Source organism: Oryzias latipes, chromosome 17 (assembly GCF_053564925.1).
Source record: "Oryzias latipes strain Hd-rR chromosome 17, Olatipes_Hd-rR_3.1".
Classification (NCBI taxonomy): domain Eukaryota; kingdom Metazoa; phylum Chordata; class Actinopteri; order Beloniformes; family Adrianichthyidae; genus Oryzias; species Oryzias latipes.
Window position 1 is genome coordinate 27,614,885 of NC_136253.1, and position 17,893 is coordinate 27,632,777.

Consider the following 17,893-nt stretch of genomic DNA (forward strand, 5'->3'; position numbering starts at 1 on the left):
CCTTTTTGTGTCAAGTTTGAATGTTCTCCCTATTCCTCCCACAGTTCAAAAACATGTTTCAGAGGTTACCTGGTATCTGCTTCAAAGTGTGGCCCTGTGACAAACTGGCCACCTGATTTGGATGTACTCCACCCTGCTTCAACAGTAGCTGGACCCAGAACCCGTACGACCCTGAAAGGGGTTCAGCAAGTTCTGAAGATGGATGTATAATGGCTGTGTTTATTTTATATCTAGTAAATGCTTTAAAAAGTCTTCTTGCAGACATCTAAAAATATCTCAAGTTTAGATTGCTAAAAGATGCGTAGCAGATACTTATGTGGAAATATCTTTCAGAACACTGTTGGTAAACATCTAACAGAGTAACAATAGATGTCTAGTGGTTAAACATCTAAATAGCCACAATTTAGATAGCTAATAGATGTTGCCGTGTCCAGTGGGAATGAACCAAAATATTGACTCTAACTTTAACTGCTGCAAAGAACAGGTTTTCTTAAGTCCAATGTTTTGTTACCTAATCTCAAAGCACAATGACATTTCTGCTAAGTAAATGTTAGAAAATGTGATACATTCATGCTTTTGCCTCACAGCAAGAAGGCCCCTGGTTCAAGTCCCGGCTGGGGGACCTGAAGCAGAACACCCACGGGGAACCTTTCTGTGTAGAGTTTGCATGTTCTCCCTGTGCACGCGTGGGTTTTCTCCGGGTACTCCGGCCAAAATCATGCCTCACAGGTTATTTGGTTAATCTAAATTGTCCATGGTGTGAATTTGAGTGTGCACAGGTGTGCAGAGTGCAACAGCCCACGAGTGGCTGGGATAGACTCCAACAGCCCCGTGACCCTGAAAGTGAGAAAACGGGTTTAGAAAAAGATGATGAATGAATTAATGTAACACATCCATTTTGGTCATCAAACAGTCATGTTTTCGGAAACAGTTGGAAATATTTTCAATAATGAAACCTGTAAGGATCGACTGGTATGTGTAAATCAGAAACTATTCAGGGAAGTCGTTGCTAAAAATCATATCTCTAATCAGTTAAGAGATCCTTGCCACGCGCCACACACTCTTTCTGAATCTTTTTTAGGGTTTACAACATATCTGTCTCATTAACTTGACATGAGATATGCGGAAACAGTTGCTGCAACACATTACAAACACAGCAGGTCATCTGTTGTTTCTAAATGTTGTCGTTTGGATCTCATTTTATTGTAATCTTTCAGTAATCTTTACATTGCTTTTGTTCGTATTTGTTGTTCATTTTAACAAGTAAAGAATTTTTTTTTTTTACATTTTTAAAGATCCTCTACACGACTTTGATGATGTTTTAAAGAGAACTTCCACACAAAAAAACATTCCAAGAGTTGTGTGACTTTCTGAGAAGATAGTTTTATACTAACATTCAGATTTAATTCACATCTCCTCATTTTTATTTAACTGTACTGTATCATGATTCAATTGTGACTTCTTGCACTTAATTCCACAAAAGCTTTGTTCAATTCAGAAACTTTTTTGCATGTGTTTTACTGATTTTTCTGATTAAAAGAAATGCGGTCATTGCAAACAAATGTCTGAATGTGGGCGTGTTAGTGTCAGCATGAGGCAACAGTATGGTGCCAATGCAGAATATCACATAAAAAAACAAGACTTTTATGACTTCTCTACTACACCCCTCCTTCAGACTCCATCTCTGATCTGTTGTGCCATAAATCTCAATCAGTGGTGTGTAAAAGACATGGCTTGGATGTTTTCACCATGCTTAGTGTTAACGTCATGAACACAAGTGTAGGAAATAATGTGGTTTTGATTCAACTGGACCACAATGAAGTGCACACTAGAAATATGTATACAAATCCAATGAATTATTATTGGAGAAAGAGTTACTCAATCCTGTGTTGAATAGTGTTGCTGGTTTTCCGTCATGTCTCTTTGTTTAACACAATAGCTCCTTAAATCTTATCACACATGATTAATTCATCCCTCTGTGAGCTGAAAACATCAGAAGCACATGGAACGAAGAACGCTGTCGGTTAACCAGAACTCTCTGGAATCCATATGGAAATACTGTAAGTGATAAATAATTCAGCGCTGATTATTTTCTACTTTTATTAGTGTTTTGTTTTTCCAATAGAAAAGGTTCACATGAAAGTGTAATTATGTTGTATTATGTTCAAACAAATATGATAAAAGTGAATTATATGGAGTTAAATTCATATGTAACAGGCTGCTTCATCATGGACAATAGATTCTGAGTTTAATGTTGAAGCACATACTTAAATTATTGCAGGAACATTTAAAAATGTGTAATTGATCGCTTTTTTTTGGATTATGTAGCGTAAAAAATGTATAAAAAAGAATTCAGTTGAATTTATAGGTAACAGGTTGTTTCATCATACACAGGAGACTTTAGATTTAAAATTAATGAAGCTGGTTTATTTTGTGGCTGTGGTCGTTTTTTTTTTTTACATATAGGACAAGTGGAGTAAACAGATCTGACAAGGGTTAAACTATCTTTGAAAGACAATGGTGTGATTAAAGATTTTACCACCATGACAAAAGACCTAAGGTATTTGGCAATAATAAGTCCAAACAAAGGTTTAAAACTGAAAGAGAAACTTTATTGATTTTCCTCATACAGAAGCCAGGCATTACATTTTGACTGAAAACAGTTTACAGTAATCCAAAGCTCTCTGGCACACGGACTCAAGGCACTGAGGAGGAAGTGTTGTTAAACATGACATCACTCCGTAACAGAAAGAGCTGATTTTTTGATTCTTGCATTAATAAACAGCCGTTTCCTCTTTTCCAACTCCTGCTTTCCAACACGACAAAGGCCAAAAAGGTTCACGCTTCCACCTTCCATGCAGCCGCACTGAAGGTTGTCTTTTTGAACAGAATCACATCCATATAGGCTGATACCTGCTTAACCTGTTCTTAGGGCTTCTCTAGATGATATTTAAGGCACTCTGTATACACGCAGAACTTAAAACATGTCAACACACAATCCCACAAAAACCAAGAAAAATTGTAAAACAACAGATAAGCTTATCAAAAGCAAACAATACATGAAAGGCTAAACATAACCAGTTATAGGAGGCAATAAATCAGCATTATAGAACATTTGTTTGAACCCTTTTATATGATAAACCCACCTTTTTTTTTTAAATATATCCATTTGTCTCACTGTATTTTTGCCCCTCAATTCATATGATTGGCCTTTAGAGTTACTATAGAGGGGAAAAAATGGGCTTAAGTGTCTAAAGATGTTTGCTTTGTTGCTCATAAAGACCTAACATGCCCAGCAGACTACTTTAATTATGCAACCCCCAACTGCTTTAGCCATTTTGAGTCAAAAAAAAACATCCTGTTCCTGCTGAAGATGGTGCTTTTCCTAACAGTGGAAACCTCCTGACTGTCTGGAGCTGAAGAGCCTTTTTTTTTAAACTGTTGTGTTTTTAAATGCTGTGTAAAAAACCAAACATATTACTGATACAGTAAAAACAGAAATTCACAATAAACAGCATCATGTCAAAGTGCACAAACGAGGTTTCAGAAACACAGTTATCAACAAAAACACATACAAAAAGAAAACAGATTATAGTCATACTCACAGCAATTCTATAGTTTATCAACACCAAGTTTAGCAAATAGTGAGTTTACTGACCAGGAGCCACACAATCCAAAATTCTCATCATTCAAAACTCCCCCTGGATGAATTACACACACATAAAGCTACACACCAGCATACAGACATTTGCACCTGGAGGTATCCATGGTTACCCCGAGTTGGATCTTTAAAGGTCAATGTACAGGTGAGAGGTGCCAGCATTAAAAAAAAAAGAAATTAGCATTTGTGCTAACACTTCAGCTCTATGACGGCCCCCTTGGCTTCAGACTGAAACAGTCCCACAGATCCACACATGCAACATGTAAACCACTTTTTCAAAGCACTCTTTGAGTTTGATCCACAAAGGCTTCTTACACTGACAGAAACCCACCCACAATCCCAGAATATCAATGAGCTGACACTGATGACACAATCACATACAACGCATTTAAAATGTAAATTGTAAAAAAAAAAAAAGGCACATACAAATATAACTTAATGCTGTATACATGTAAAGAATATGTTAGAAACATTCATAATAACATTTATAAAAATGAAGAAAAGTAAAGGTAGCCTGGATTAAAAATGTCAACGGCAATTGATTTTCCTAGATCTTCTTTGGATTGAGAACGGTTCAATGATTCAACATCAAAAACTTGAAAAGAATGACAGACTATCTTTTTATGACTCTCTACTGCAGTCTACTGTAGTTATATATTTAGTTGGACTTTAAAAAGGTCCAGAAAGGTTGGGTTAAACAGGTTTTCTTCAAACATATCACTCTTGTCTCCAGTTGGGAAATTTTAAGATTTCCTTTTTAGAAAAAACCTCCCAACATCCGCCAATCCTCCTCTGTTGGATCATTGTTGTATCAGTGACTTCCATCTCATTGTTCTTAGCAGACTGTTAAGATGCGAGTATTTAGTGTTTGGCATGAACTACAAATTCACTTGAGTGAACAGATCACTGCTCTCTTAGTATTAGATCACTGAGATTTCAAGCAAAAATAGGAAAATCAAAACAAAAATGGCTTTTTTTTGTTTCCATTGCATATGAAACATTCAGTAAAAAAGTGTAAAATGTTGCTATCACACAAATGTATGCACTTATGACAGATGGATTACTCTCCAACCTTTTGCAGTCACTGCCAAAAAAAACCTTGTGCCACAGAGATTTGGTTCTCCTTTAGCTCAGGTTGCTAAAAACAAAAAGAAGGGATTAAGTCTACTGAACAAATAGATTGCTACATGATGCTGTCCATACTGGTACAGCAAACCAAACCATTTCGCTTGTCTGCTATTTTAAAGTTGAAAGGCTGTAAGTGTGGTGTACCTAAAGAGTTTAGGCGTCATGTGTGTGTCTCTGGTTGCATGTCATGGTCATGACTTGTAATATTTGTCATTGTAGCGGTGGATGGTTACGCAGCCGTGGTAGGCGATCGGCCGGGGCATGGCCGCTGCTCCGGTTATGATGCCCGTTGATGGGTCGTAGCACAAGACCGTATCTGTGGATTCTCCGTTTTCCGTGCGACCTCCGAGGATGTAGATCTTTCCGTTACACACCGACATGCCGCAGCTCTCCTGCGAAGAAACCAAAAGGCAGATATGAGAAGACTGTTTTAGAAAACACAAGCTGAAGTTCGGCTGCGAAGAAGCCTCTACCATTTTGTTGAAGGTGTGAAGGACAAGCATCCAGTAGTCGCTCACGGGGTCGTAGCAGTAAACGGACTTTGTCAGCCCGCCGCAGACGTAGATCATGTTGTTAAGAGACACTGCTGTGATGCAGCGCTTGGCGATGGGGATGTTGGCTCTCAGTAACCAGGTGTTTGTTTCTGGGTCATAGCACTGAACCTGTACAAGAAAAATCCAACTCTTTTAGAAAGACGTGTGACAGGATGTACATTTAACGCAGGGGACAGAAAACATACTGGACACATTTATGGACAGCTCAGTGGGCTGACACAAGCCTGCCTTTGCATACATTCCGGGAATTCCTGAACCCGCTTACATATTTAAAAAAGCTGCTTTCCAACCAGTTTGTTCTCATAGATGTTCAATATGTTTGAGGAATCTTTACAAGAAATGAAAACCTTTGGGATAAATGCAAATGTAGTACAAGACCCAGCAGATTAGTAGGTTGAAGGGTGAAGCTGACAAAACATAATGAAAGCTTAGACTTAATGAAAGCCTTCTGCAGAGGACTATCTGGTTTGAATGCCTGAATTCCTGAGGTTTGTCTTGCATTGTAGTGTCACAGATGAAAAATGATAAGAATATTTTGACTTCTTTCTCCATCTCTAACAATATTACAAATAAAACTCAGCGAGAAGCCGTTTTAACAGTTGATAGCAGAATAGGGGGTCTCCAGGCCAGCTGAGCTGTTATCACTCTGGGTTCCGTGTGTGGGTACCAGTAAACATCTATCTTGTTCCCACCTTGTCTGAACAGGTTTCATCGTCAGGGCCTCCTCCTATGACAAAGAGCTTGCCAGCACAGCTGGCCACAGCTGGAGAGCTGACTGCCTCTTTCAGGGGTGCCACTTCTGTCCAACGGTTCGAGAAGGAATCATAACACTCCACACTGCTGAGGCGGCTCTGGCCATCGTAACCGCCGATGGTGTACACCTGTGAACACACACAGTGATGGCCTCCATTAAATATGAAATGGGAGCTTTTCTAGAAGTGGCACAGAAAAATGCTGCCATGATGTTTGACAGTATCTGTTGTTGCATTCAAACCTTTAGATATAAATGTTACGCCAGTATTACCAGAACCAGTTTATCAGGCGCACAGGAAGGAGGATACAATGGCTGCTGACTATTGCAGCTACTGCTGTTCTTACAGCTCTAGTTTCCAAATGCACAACCACACATTTGCAGTTGCACCTTTACAGGAAAGAGTTACCTTCATTCTTGATTCGCAACTTTAACTCTAAAAAATATCTGAAATGAGTAAAAAAACTCACAAAAGACGAATCTAAGTTAACTATCCATTATCTGTTTTGCTACAACAATGCACAAACAACAACAACACAAAGAGATTACATGTCAGAAAAAGGCTTCAGGTAGGATTTGAAATTTTGCTGTGGATCAAGTTTGTCTGATGCAACAAAAAGGCTTCAGGCTATTCCTCTGAGAAAAACAGGAAACACAAATGAGCACACAAGGTGAGAGGAAGAGAAAAACAAAATATAAGAGAAGATTTTATGGAAAAAAGGGAACAAAAAAACAGAAGTGTATGGCAAGAGTTCTGTTTTTCTCTACCAGTTTTAACGTAAAAGACATGACAGTGTTTTTCAGGTGGATATGATATCCTATAAGTCAGGTTATCAGGTTTTTTAAGAAGTAGAAACTAAGATAAATATTTTTTTAAAAGGCTGACCCCTTTCCAGCTCAACTGAGGATTTCCAGACCCCATTGTGTTTAAAGAAGCCAGTGTGGTGAGGGAGCTGCTCTGCTCCGAATAAGATCATGTTCATAAACTGAAAGACATAAATCCTTACAGCTATCAGCATGTGCACATTTCTGTGAGATCCATTATGTATCAGAACTAAGCAGGCATCACCAGAGCGAGCCACCGCAGAGCGGAGAAAAAGTCCTTTCAGTTTGATTTGGAGAAAAGCTCAACAGGAGACTGAACAAAGGGTTTTTAATAGTTCATTCATCTGCTTTAGAATATCAAACTGCATAAAAAAGGGCTAGTACAGTTGCTTCTCAAACTGCCAAAAGTTGATTATTTATTTTAGAAAATGTGATCAAAATCATCATTTTGAGGAATTGTGTGCTTTTAAAAAATGGGATATTCTCAACATTTAATTGTGGCTTTGATGAAACATTCAGGAACTTCTGAAGTGTAAACGTCCTTTAAGAAGCACATTTAAATGAAGTGAATTCTCCGTACGTGGAAACTCAGAGGTTTCAATCAGTATACTCAACTTCTTCTTCCAATATGCAAATGTTTGACAGCAACATATCCGGAATGCTTTTTGGATGAAAACATGAACATCCGTGTGTGATAAACATCACTCAGTCATCCTGCTTGGATGACTGATGGGGGACCAGAACTGTCCATAAACCGAGGAAATAACAGGCTGAATGAGGATGTGCGACGCTGCCGTTTCAGGGGGAGGGGGCAACTAAATTCTGAGGAAAAACAAACATGAAAAAAAAAAATCTTCAAACAAGACCTGCGGCATACTTGAGATAGAAACCCAGATATGATCAAGAATGAGATTGGAAGATGGAGCATACTTTGTAAAAGATTCTTCTAAGCAATTTAAAAAGAAGAAATAACTGAGGTCTTACAGCACCAAGACAGTGGAACAAAACATACTAACAGGGAAAAAAAAAAGAAAAAAGAAAAGAAACCATGTAATTCAGCTGCTCCCTTTCTTTGGTACTCTTACATCACAGACCCCGGTTTAGGTGGAATTTTCCAGCCCCCAAACCCCCCCAACTCCCAGTTTCCCCCCTTATTACTACCTTTATAGAAATGAAGAAGAAAAACTTTTCAACAGCTGTTACCTTTTTTTTTTTTGGCTGAGTACTTGAATCCATTACAGGTTCAAATGAACAAAAAGAATAAAGCCTTGTTTACGGTAAAGCCTTAATCAAAGTCATGTTAAAAATTCAGGAAGCTGTGACTGTGTTTGTCACCTTGTCAACACATTGTAATGCAAGTCTCACTTTGGGGTTCAGAAGAGATATTTATGGATGTAAACGCGTAGGAGTTCATCTGATTCAAAGATAAGGTCCAGCAAATGAGGATTATTTATATTCTGTGACAAATATTGTGGTTGTTGTCAGCATGTTTGAAAAAAACTAATTTAAAACAGGATTTTTGGGCTGTACGTGCAAATAAGAACATTTTTATTCTTAAAACTCAGCCTAATAAATATTGTATTTTTGAAAACAAGCCGATTTATTTGTTTAAATGAGGACCTGGTTTCTCTTTACTCTATGTTTAGTTGTTGCAAAGGCACATGAAGCATGATACAGGCTTAAAAAATGAAACTCTAGGCATCTGCTTGGAAGTGTGAAGAGCTGGCTTGCATCCAGAGAAGGCACACGGCCGTCACCTTCTAGAGAAAACTATGCAACCTCATAGATACATATATGAAAAACAAATGCTAATTAGGTTTTAAAAATCCACTCAACACAACGATAGGTACTTTCTTTTTCTTTTTGATGCATTGCGTGAGTTGAACTGCTGTCGCTTCTTTTAAAAACGCTGGAGCGACATAAGTTTGATAAAATACCGTTTCTAATCTAAGGATTCTCTGTCTCTGGATCTTTGATTGCACACAGCTGGTTTATGGTGGTTGACTTCATTGGCTGTGCAAGTTTGGGCAAACATAGGGGAACATGCAGGTGAATATGCATGGCATGCCCATGTGAGATTGGTGATCTGCCCACAGTGAAGCCTCAAAAGGCTTTAGGCCTCACAGCAAACCTGAACAGGATGAAGGAGCTCAAGAAAACTCATGGGGAAATGGATTACATGTTGGGAATCATTACAAATGCTACATTTTTGGTCGATTCTTTTTAACTAATTGTAACTAATTTCACAGCTTTTCTTTGTATTTATAGGGTAGATTGTAACATTATGTTGAGTTGTTCATTTTTCTGAATATGTGACTGAATAACAAAATGACAATAAAGTTCATTCTATTGTTCTGGGTTACACACTCGCATTCCACGCATTCATCTCCGATTCCTTAGAAGCACGCATCTTTCAGTAATCACATAACAGGTTTCCTTGTAAATCTGACTGATCTACTGTTGAAGTTTGAACCTATTTAGTCAAACTGTGGTGAAAATTCCCCCTGCAGGCCACATTTATCTCCTAAATCATTGTGTTCTGAAAAAGAGGGATCCTTTTCTCCTTACCTTGCCTAACAGGACACACATCTTGTGTCTCCAGCGGCCTTTGTTGAGAGAAGCGACTTTCATCCACAGGTTTAGCTGGGAGTTGTACATCCACACATCCCTGCCGTTAATGCGTCCGCCTGAAAACACAGAATCAATAACTTTTTAGAGTCAGCAAACAAAACTAATGTGACAACTTAAAGTGAAGTAAAAGCAAAAAGTCTTCAAGATCAGATTGAAACATTACAGCTGTAGACGTTAAAATTCCGTTTGAGTTGTGCAAAAGTTTGACTTAAACTGTAAAGTTTGGTAGAAGAGAGGTTGGCTAAGACTTTGACAAGTTGATCAAACTTTAACACAAAGCTTGACTTTAATTATTCAAAAGTGAAATGTGTTAAGCACCGTGAGGTGGAAGAGAAAATCAATGATTAGCGACTAAATAAAAGCAGTTAGAAAACCGCAGTAAAATGTCAAAAAAACTCGGAAAATTGAAGAATAACTAAGCATTCACTACAATGTTATCAGAATCAGAGGCAATTATTTGATATCCAAGAATAAAACCTGTACTTTATTGAGAGATAAGTGCTTAAAGCAACAGGTATGAACACGATATGAGCATGGAAGGAACTGTTTGTGTTGCGTCTTTTTTTTTTGGTTGACTAAGCTTTTATCTTTTGAGGTAAGAATGATAAATTCTGGGAAGTCTAAATAAAAACTTCTATCTTTTGTGTTTTTTTTTTTAGGAACTTCATAACAAAAATGGCCTTTAAATTTGAGTCTATTTATAACATTTAAATATGATTGGAGAATTGGATGTTATAGGAGGTATATACTAAAGATAGAAACAGGTTTCTGCACATGCTTTACTTTTTTAATGATAAATTGCATAATGTTAATATTCAGCTATGCCTAATTATACGGTAACACATAAAGAAGGAGACAGATCAGGGGAGATAGTTGCAGCATGCCTCTTTTCAGAAATCTGTAGGAAAGGCCGAGAGCTAGACAGCCTGCTGCCCTCCAGGCTTCCCTTAGTAAAAAAAAAAAAAAAAAAAAGCACACATGGGAACAAGTTGACTCGAGACGTGGAGCTTCAAAAGAGGGGGAGAAATCTAGTGTAGCCTCGCTCTAAATTTAATGCTAGGGAGCTTTACTTGTGAACACATGTTCAACGTGTGAGGAAAGTGAATTGGTTTAGCTCTTCACAGGCTGATGAGACATATCCAATCATTAAATTGCAAATTACTGATAGTAATAAATCATTAATATGCAGACAACTTGTAACTGGCTGGGGGACTAATTATACTTCCACTTCAGCCCCGTGCTATATAAAAACACAGCTGACTGTAGCAGTACAGGGAGTACAAGCTTCAGACCCCAGTTCTTGGAAGGGGGAAGCAGAATGATCCAAGGAAAATGGGGAAATGTAATCTGGAGAGTGGGCTGAACTCTACAAATGTGAAGGGGAAAAAAACCAGGACAGTGGGGCACTGGGAAACATAACATGTTACAAACACTGAGAAAAAGCCGAAGGGGGAGGAATATAATTTCAGAAAGCATGTGAGACTGAAAGCTCACACGTGAGGTCTTGGCACATTGAGGGAAAACACTGCACACGCTCTTTGCTGAAGGGAACAAGTTTTCCTTTTACCCTTTTGCCTACTTTTTTCCCCCCCTTTTCTCTCAGTCAGCTGTTGTTGTTCATCAGTGATGGGGAGCTCATTTAAAGCGTGCCTGAACCTGAACAATGCTTGAAAAATATTAGCACTTCTAATCTTTATCTTTTTATTGGAAACAAATAACTATTAAGCATTTTTTTTAGAGTTACTTATGGGCTTTTATCTCCATAAAACTAAAAGCAGCAACTTTAAGTTTTGATCATCAACTATCAGAGATGAATCAGTTTTATCAGAGAAAACGATGGGCATTATAGTATATATGATTCAGAAGTCTGAAGTAATCTGGACTATGTTTTTATTATGACAAGGATAGGCTTCTGAGGATGTCCAGGAATTAATGGGAAGGTGAAGACCTTGAGGAAAAGAAGTCGCCAACAAAAAGGATCTCAGCTCTGAGATCCAGATGTTGCTCTTTTATTTCCTTTGACTCAAAGGCAGAAGTGCTCAAGAAAAAAACAGGTCAAACTGCCACTGCTGCCATAATAGCATTTTAAGATGATCCAGAATATTACCTCCTGAAGAAAAAAACCTAGAAACATGTAGTTTTGATAAAACAATGACTGAAATTAAGAAGTGTGGTAAATTGATTAAAGATGACATTTTTCTAAATGAAGGGGCTCTAAAATCAAGTGATAACCATAAAGTATTGTTGACATGAAGCTGTTCAACAGTCAAAACATCTCAAGTTGTCCATTGATGTTTGATAGAGTTATAATTCTTTAAAAAGTATTGATGAATCTTACCTGACACCAAAATGTCATTGCGCAAGGCACACACAGCGTACTCGGACTTGGTGAATTCGGGAAGTTTGGCCAGTGACTTCCATTCTCCAATGACTGGGTCAAAACATTCAGTGTAGGGTAGGTTGAACCCACCGATCCGTTCACAGCCACCAACGACCACGATCACCTCGGAGTAGCCAGTCGATCTTTACAGAAAAGGGAAGAAAAAAGTCATAGAGAGGAAAAATGAAAAGGAGATTTCAAATAAACCAATCATAAGATCCATAAGGTAAATAAACATAAAAACAGTGAATTGTTAGGGGGAAAACATGGCACTACAGTGGAAACCTATACCATAATAAAAAAGGAGCTGTGGTTTTCTCTGGAACAGCTTTGAAAGCTCACTGTAAACTAAGGGTACCAATTCACATACTTGGCATAAGAATTTGCTGGAACTTCCATGATAACAAAGCCTTCAGCTGCTTAAAAACTTGTTAGCAGCCTCAAACAATTGAAGTGAGATCTAAATTGCATGTTGTCACATGTTCATATATCAACACTTTTAACGTGCGTCTGTGATGGTGTAGAAACCGAAGGAAAAAAACAGGCGCTTGTTTTCAAGCGTGGCGAGGCCCTCGGGGCAAACGAGGCAGACGGGACAGGAATCAACTCTGCTGATCTGCCTAGATAATAAGGATACACCTGAAACACAGCAATGGTAACTGGCAGCTGGCTCTCTGCCCACTTTAACCTTCTTTTTTTTTTTTAAAGTAGTTCCATTAACAAAGGACAGCTGCACTCCTGTTTGTTGAGAAGCAGCAGACCATAAGGTCAGGTTTCAGTGTCATTCATAATGCATCAGCCTTTTGTTCCTTATCAGAGACGTTATTTTAACTTATGTTTGGACAATCTGTAAATTCTATACAACAAAAACAAAACTATTAAGCAAATAGGTCAACCATCTGTGATGAGTGCTGTTCTGCCAGTGTCATAACAAGACACAGCATTTCATTTTTTGACATTTATTGCATCATTACTTTTTTTTTATTTTAAGGAACTCATTGTTTGAACATGCCCTGTTCCTTTCTATTTCAAAATGTTTCAAGAAAAAAAAGCTCTGTCAATAATTCACTTGTCTTTTCAGCACAACAACACTCCCTTCTGTGTCGCACGAACATGTGACAACAGCTAGGAGCACCGAGTTCATCAACAAGACATAACCTCTAGCTACACAATGACAACAGGGATTGGTTAAGTGACGACAAACTGTCCTCATTGTGGCACAGACATCTCAACCTACACAACAAACAATGGAGTTCAAAACATTATTTTTAAAATACAGGTTTAGTGGGTCATCTTTCCAGAAAACACAGTAGGTATCAACAATGAGGTCTACTTATACCTCAGGGTTGATTTATTTCTGTCACCTTCCTCATGCCAAGGAAGTCAGGATTTTCGTTACCTGCGTGGGCGTGTTCTGGGCGACATCATTTCGTTTCCAAGCACATGGTAGCGTCTGGCTTCGTGGAGGAGCTGGTAGCACTCTGGAGCATTCTGGATGAGCTGATCTCCCTCCACGGTCTGGACAAAGTAGTTGGGATGGAGCAGGGGCAGGCGAACATGCTCCAGCAAATCCTTCAGCATTGGCCTTCTGTGCTCCACAGAATGGTAGATCCACCGCACGACAGACTCGAACACCATCTCCTCCTTACTTACAGACAGGTCATCACTGTTGATGTACTCTTCCAGCTCTTCCTTGCGTAGGTCAAGGAACTCTGCGTGCTGGGCCACTTCTGAGAAGTTGGCCAGGGCGTAAGTACGACAGCGGCTGGCAAGCTGCTTCAGAGAATGTGCATCTGCAAAGCGCTGAATGCCCAGGCAGTTGCATGGGTCTAGCTGGTCCTCCAGGAACTTTGCACAAGCATCACGTAGAGTGGAGATCTGGAAGAGGCTGGAGGTTTCAAATAGGAACTGGACATTCTCTGTAGTAATCTTGGCACGGCCAGTGTAAACATAGGTGAGGAAGGAGTCCATGGCCTCGGCCAGGATGCCATTGATCTCAACCAGCATCTCACGGCTCTCGCGGTGATCATTGCAGAACATGGCTCTGAAGTAAGAGGAGGAGGCAGAGAGAACAGCGCGGTGGCAGGGGAATTCACGGCCCTGAACACTGATGACCACGTCCGTGAAGAGGCGACTATCACGGAACTCATTAAACACCTGCAGGATGCCCTCTGAATGTGAGGATCCAGAGCAGAAGTCCAAGATCTCCTGACTACCTGAGGTTTTGGATTCAACTTCAAAGACCTTAAAGAATCAAAGAACAAGTATAAATATGTTTAAACTTGTGACTTACACAAAGAATGCTTCATCTATAAAAACACAGACATGGGCTTTTTTTTTTTTACACATTACCTTTCGTTTTACAGCTGGGGAGTCTCTGATCTCAGAGTCCTCCCTGATTAATCTCCGGCCCAGCATCAACACCATTGCTGCTACCTTTAAAAGATGCTCTCAAAGATCTAAAGATAAAGAGAAAAATATACACCATCATGACAATAAGAGTGCATCTCTCACATGTGTCTTTTAGAATCTATTAAACATAAAAAATGATGGATTGCCAATGAAAAAGGAACAAGTATAGTGAACTTTGGAGTACAATAGAGTATCACATCAAACAAAACAACTCTCACACAGCAGTCACAAAACATTCAGCAAAACAGTGACAAACTATGAGATTAATGTAAACTTAGATAGATAGATAGATAGATAGATAGATAGATAGATAGATAGATGACTTTATTAATCCCACAATGGGGAAATTTCATTTATCTGTGGCAGCAACACGACATTCAGAAATAATCTATATAATATAACATCAATAAAGGACATCACAAATTACATTTATATTAGTTAATTAAAAAATATTACTAAAATTATTATGAAAAATTATTATCAAAAATGAGATTCTTATTAAATAAAGAAATAAATATAAAATAAATACAGCTGCAAAAGTGTAAAAAAACATGCGGTCTGCAAAACATGTAAACTGTAAAAAAACATTACAATTTTTTTCAAAATACAGAAATAACTAATGAAGTTCACACCAAAAACAAAAACAAACAACTGTTCAGGAACAAAAAATGCTTAATGCTCAAAAGTATACAGTAAATATGAAAAGTTTACATTTCAGTAGATGGACAACAGGAAGGAAGAGTCTCTTGAGTTTGCTAGCTCAACACTGCTGTTAAGCAGTTGTGCCCTGCAGCACAAGGGTTTGCATGAGGAAAGACAAACAGATGCAGGCGGGAGATCGGTTGAGCAACAGTTAGGCCAGCCTACATGCCAGTCAGGTTAGTTTGGACCGGAAGTGGGGGCAGGGATAACACCACATGATGAGTTTTTGAACAAGTGCAAGGTCAAAGCTTTATACGTGACTTTTCTTTTGAGTAAAACCCAAGAAAGCAAATTCAAAATGAAATGAAAAAAGAAATCTAACCATATTTTTTATAGCAGCAATTTATAATTAATCGGATTAATCGCGAAGAAATGACAGTAATGATATTCTTATGAGCACGTTTATAAATCAAATAAAGGTTATTTCCCATAAAGTCTAGAATAAGTTCTATGAAGTCATGTTTTCTTTGTTGTTATTTTTAACCTATTAGACTCAACCCATCCACGTGCCAGTAGCCGCTAGAGATTCGATAGGTTTAGCCCATGTCTGACTGAGACTTGCCTTGTTTGTCTGCTTGACGCACACGGAAATGCGAATATAGACAAAAGCACTAACGGTGTTTAGGAAAATAACAACAAATTAATAACAAGTAAAAATAACAAAATAATCGGCGTATCTGAATAAAAATGCCACAAAACTCAATAATAATAGGTTGCCTAAAAAAAACAAAATCCTGTGTAAAAAAAATTTAAATATCAAAATGTATCTAGAAAGTAAATCAATGAGAGTTTACAAATGCTTTTGAGCCCGTTTAGAACAAGCAAACGAACAAAAACCTTTAGGCTAATTTAGACAAAGCAAATGTGCCTCGTGCCACAATGTAGTTAGTTAGCTAGTGCTGACCGTTAACGGTAAAAAAAAAAAAAAAAAAAAAAAACTACCATTTTTTTTTCTTTGTTATTACTTTCACTTCTACACAATAAATAAACACATCAATAATCGTCACCAAAACTCTTTTTACCTTTTAATTTAAAAAAAGTTTCCAGATGAAGCGGCGTCGTCTCTCTCGCAAAAAAAACAAACCAAAAAAAAAAGAAATTCTCCAAAACATTCAGCACTGGCCTTTGACAAGATCTTTTCTCGATGGATTATAATAGATTCGTCAGACTGCTGCATAAATTGAACATTTTGATGGCTGTACTGGACAAAAGAAAGAGTTTCGAAAAGATAACTTTGTTGTAAACAGAGAGCAATATTTATATCTCTGAGAAATCCCACCTCTAACGCGATGCATTGTGGGTATCATAGTTAAAATACTTGGTTTAGCATGGTTTCATGCTATTTCACTGAGTTAACAAACTACAGATTCCAAGAGCAACACGTTCTCCACGTGGCTTCCCTTTGTTTGCAAACAAACGGCACTTTTCATGAAAACAAGTCATATAATAGTTAAACGGAAGAAAAACAGCACGGACATTTTGGTCTACAGTTTTTCCCCGCCGCTGAAAATTCAAACTATGTTCATAAATTACAGACAGAAAATGTCTAAACGTCTTCCCACATATATATTTTTTGTGAACAACGTTAAAAATCTGAGATAATCGAAATAACATGATGTGATGTAGCTTTTTGAAGTGACAGATATGGGTAACTCTTATGAAACGAGATGTTTGCCCGTAAACCGGATGAAACGCCACACTATTTGACCAGTATGAGGTTAGTTGGAAAAAAAAGTGTGATCATTTCCTCATCAGGTTTCCTCATAGCTTTTGCGAGATCATGATTTCGTTCCAAGGAAATGTCCAAACAATCAGTGACTGGTATTGTTAAGAATTTCAAGTTTACCCCTACAAGCCATCTCATTCATGCGTTTCTGTATACCAAAGGGCATTAAAAGGTTAAAGAAAGATAACAGCCAAACAACAATAGACATGAAAAAAATAAAAACATTTTAAAACAGCTGTCAAGTCGGACTGCATGTTTGCTCTTTAACTACAAATGTTTCATTATAGGGCTATATAAATCACAGAGTAATATTTTTGTGTTTATTAGATAAACACAAATTGCTAGTTGTAAATAATCGCTTAAGGCCACTTTGGAGGAAGCACAGAGAAACACAGGGGGAAGTTATCCACTTGTTTTGCTGACAGTACAGTACTTGCCGGCAGCCCAAGCTTGATACATGGACAGAACATTGGGTCCATCTGCTGTTGAACTGTTGTAATTGTTCAAACTAAAACCCAATTTGCTTCCAAAGTTACTGAATCAACACTGACCTCATTTTTCCCCTTTTTTCTTTAAACTGCGGTGTCAACATCTTGCTTCATTGGCTTTATGCAAGCACGACTTTCTAGAGTAAATGGAGTTAGGTGTTTAGTTTCAGTGAACATAAAACTGATAGTTATTTGGATTGTACAATTTACTTTAAATATCTAAGCATAACATTTTAAACGGTGGGTCTTAAAACTGTGTTGGTATCTGAGTTGTTTAAGAATACACAAGATTAAATCAAAGATATTTTTTAAAAAATCATCTTCTTTGTGTTTTTAACATGTGCTTGTGGCATTTCTCTCATAATGGATGATACATGTAAGGAAATTAAGCTCAAAATGGTGTTTCTGAACATTTCTTTATTCAGTTGTAAATCAGGAGGAGACAAAAAATGCTGTTGGAAAAGCAATAGGTGGGCTACAAGCTCCCTGCTCCGCTCTATTCTGATGCATCCACTTGCAGACAATTAGATCCATGTACGTTTGTATGTGTAGCTCCAATTTTGCTCAACATTTCAGTAGTACCAGTAATGTCAGGTTGAGAGTGTGAGGGACGCTAGTGAGAGAGTGTGTAAACA

The 17,893-nt window shown here is 38.0% G+C and overlaps 1 protein-coding gene across 2 annotated transcripts; it reads right to left on the minus strand.

Moving 5' to 3' along the window:
• Positions 1–2,590: 2,590 nt before the first annotated feature.
• Positions 2,591–16,340, minus strand: klhl24a (kelch-like family member 24a). Of its 2 annotated transcripts, none has more exons than XM_004079331.5 (8): positions 16,067–16,340; positions 14,283–14,389; positions 13,330–14,174; positions 11,889–12,073; positions 9,488–9,606; positions 6,036–6,224; positions 5,263–5,451; positions 2,591–5,181 (listed from the first exon to the last, which is right to left on the minus strand). In XM_004079331.5, exons 2-8 carry the CDS (start codon positions 14,355–14,357, stop codon positions 4,981–4,983), a joined length of 1,803 nt encoding a protein of 600 aa, XP_004079379.1. In that variant the 5' UTR covers positions 14,358–14,389; positions 16,067–16,340; the 3' UTR covers positions 2,591–4,980. The 2 variants fall into 2 exon arrangements, with proteins under 2 accessions (XP_004079379.1, XP_078791190.1); XM_078935064.1 differs by lacking the exon at positions 16,067–16,340 and adding an exon at positions 15,054–15,246.
• Positions 16,341–17,893: the final 1,553 nt, after the last annotated feature.

Excerpts from the sequence above, each read along its gene's own strand:
- klhl24a (XM_004079331.5), bottom strand. The coding sequence starts at position 14,357 with ATGGTGTTGATGCTGGGCCGGAGATTAATCAGGGAGGACTCTGAGATC. Across the intron at positions 12,074-13,329 it reads CCCAGAACACGCCCACGCAG|ATCGACTGGCTACTCCGAGG; the intron begins GTAACGAAAATC and ends TTTTCTGTAAAG. Across the intron at positions 5,452-6,035 it reads ATGAAACCTGTTCAGACAAG|GTTCAGTGCTATGACCCAGA; the intron begins GTGGGAACAAGA and ends TTTCTTGTACAG.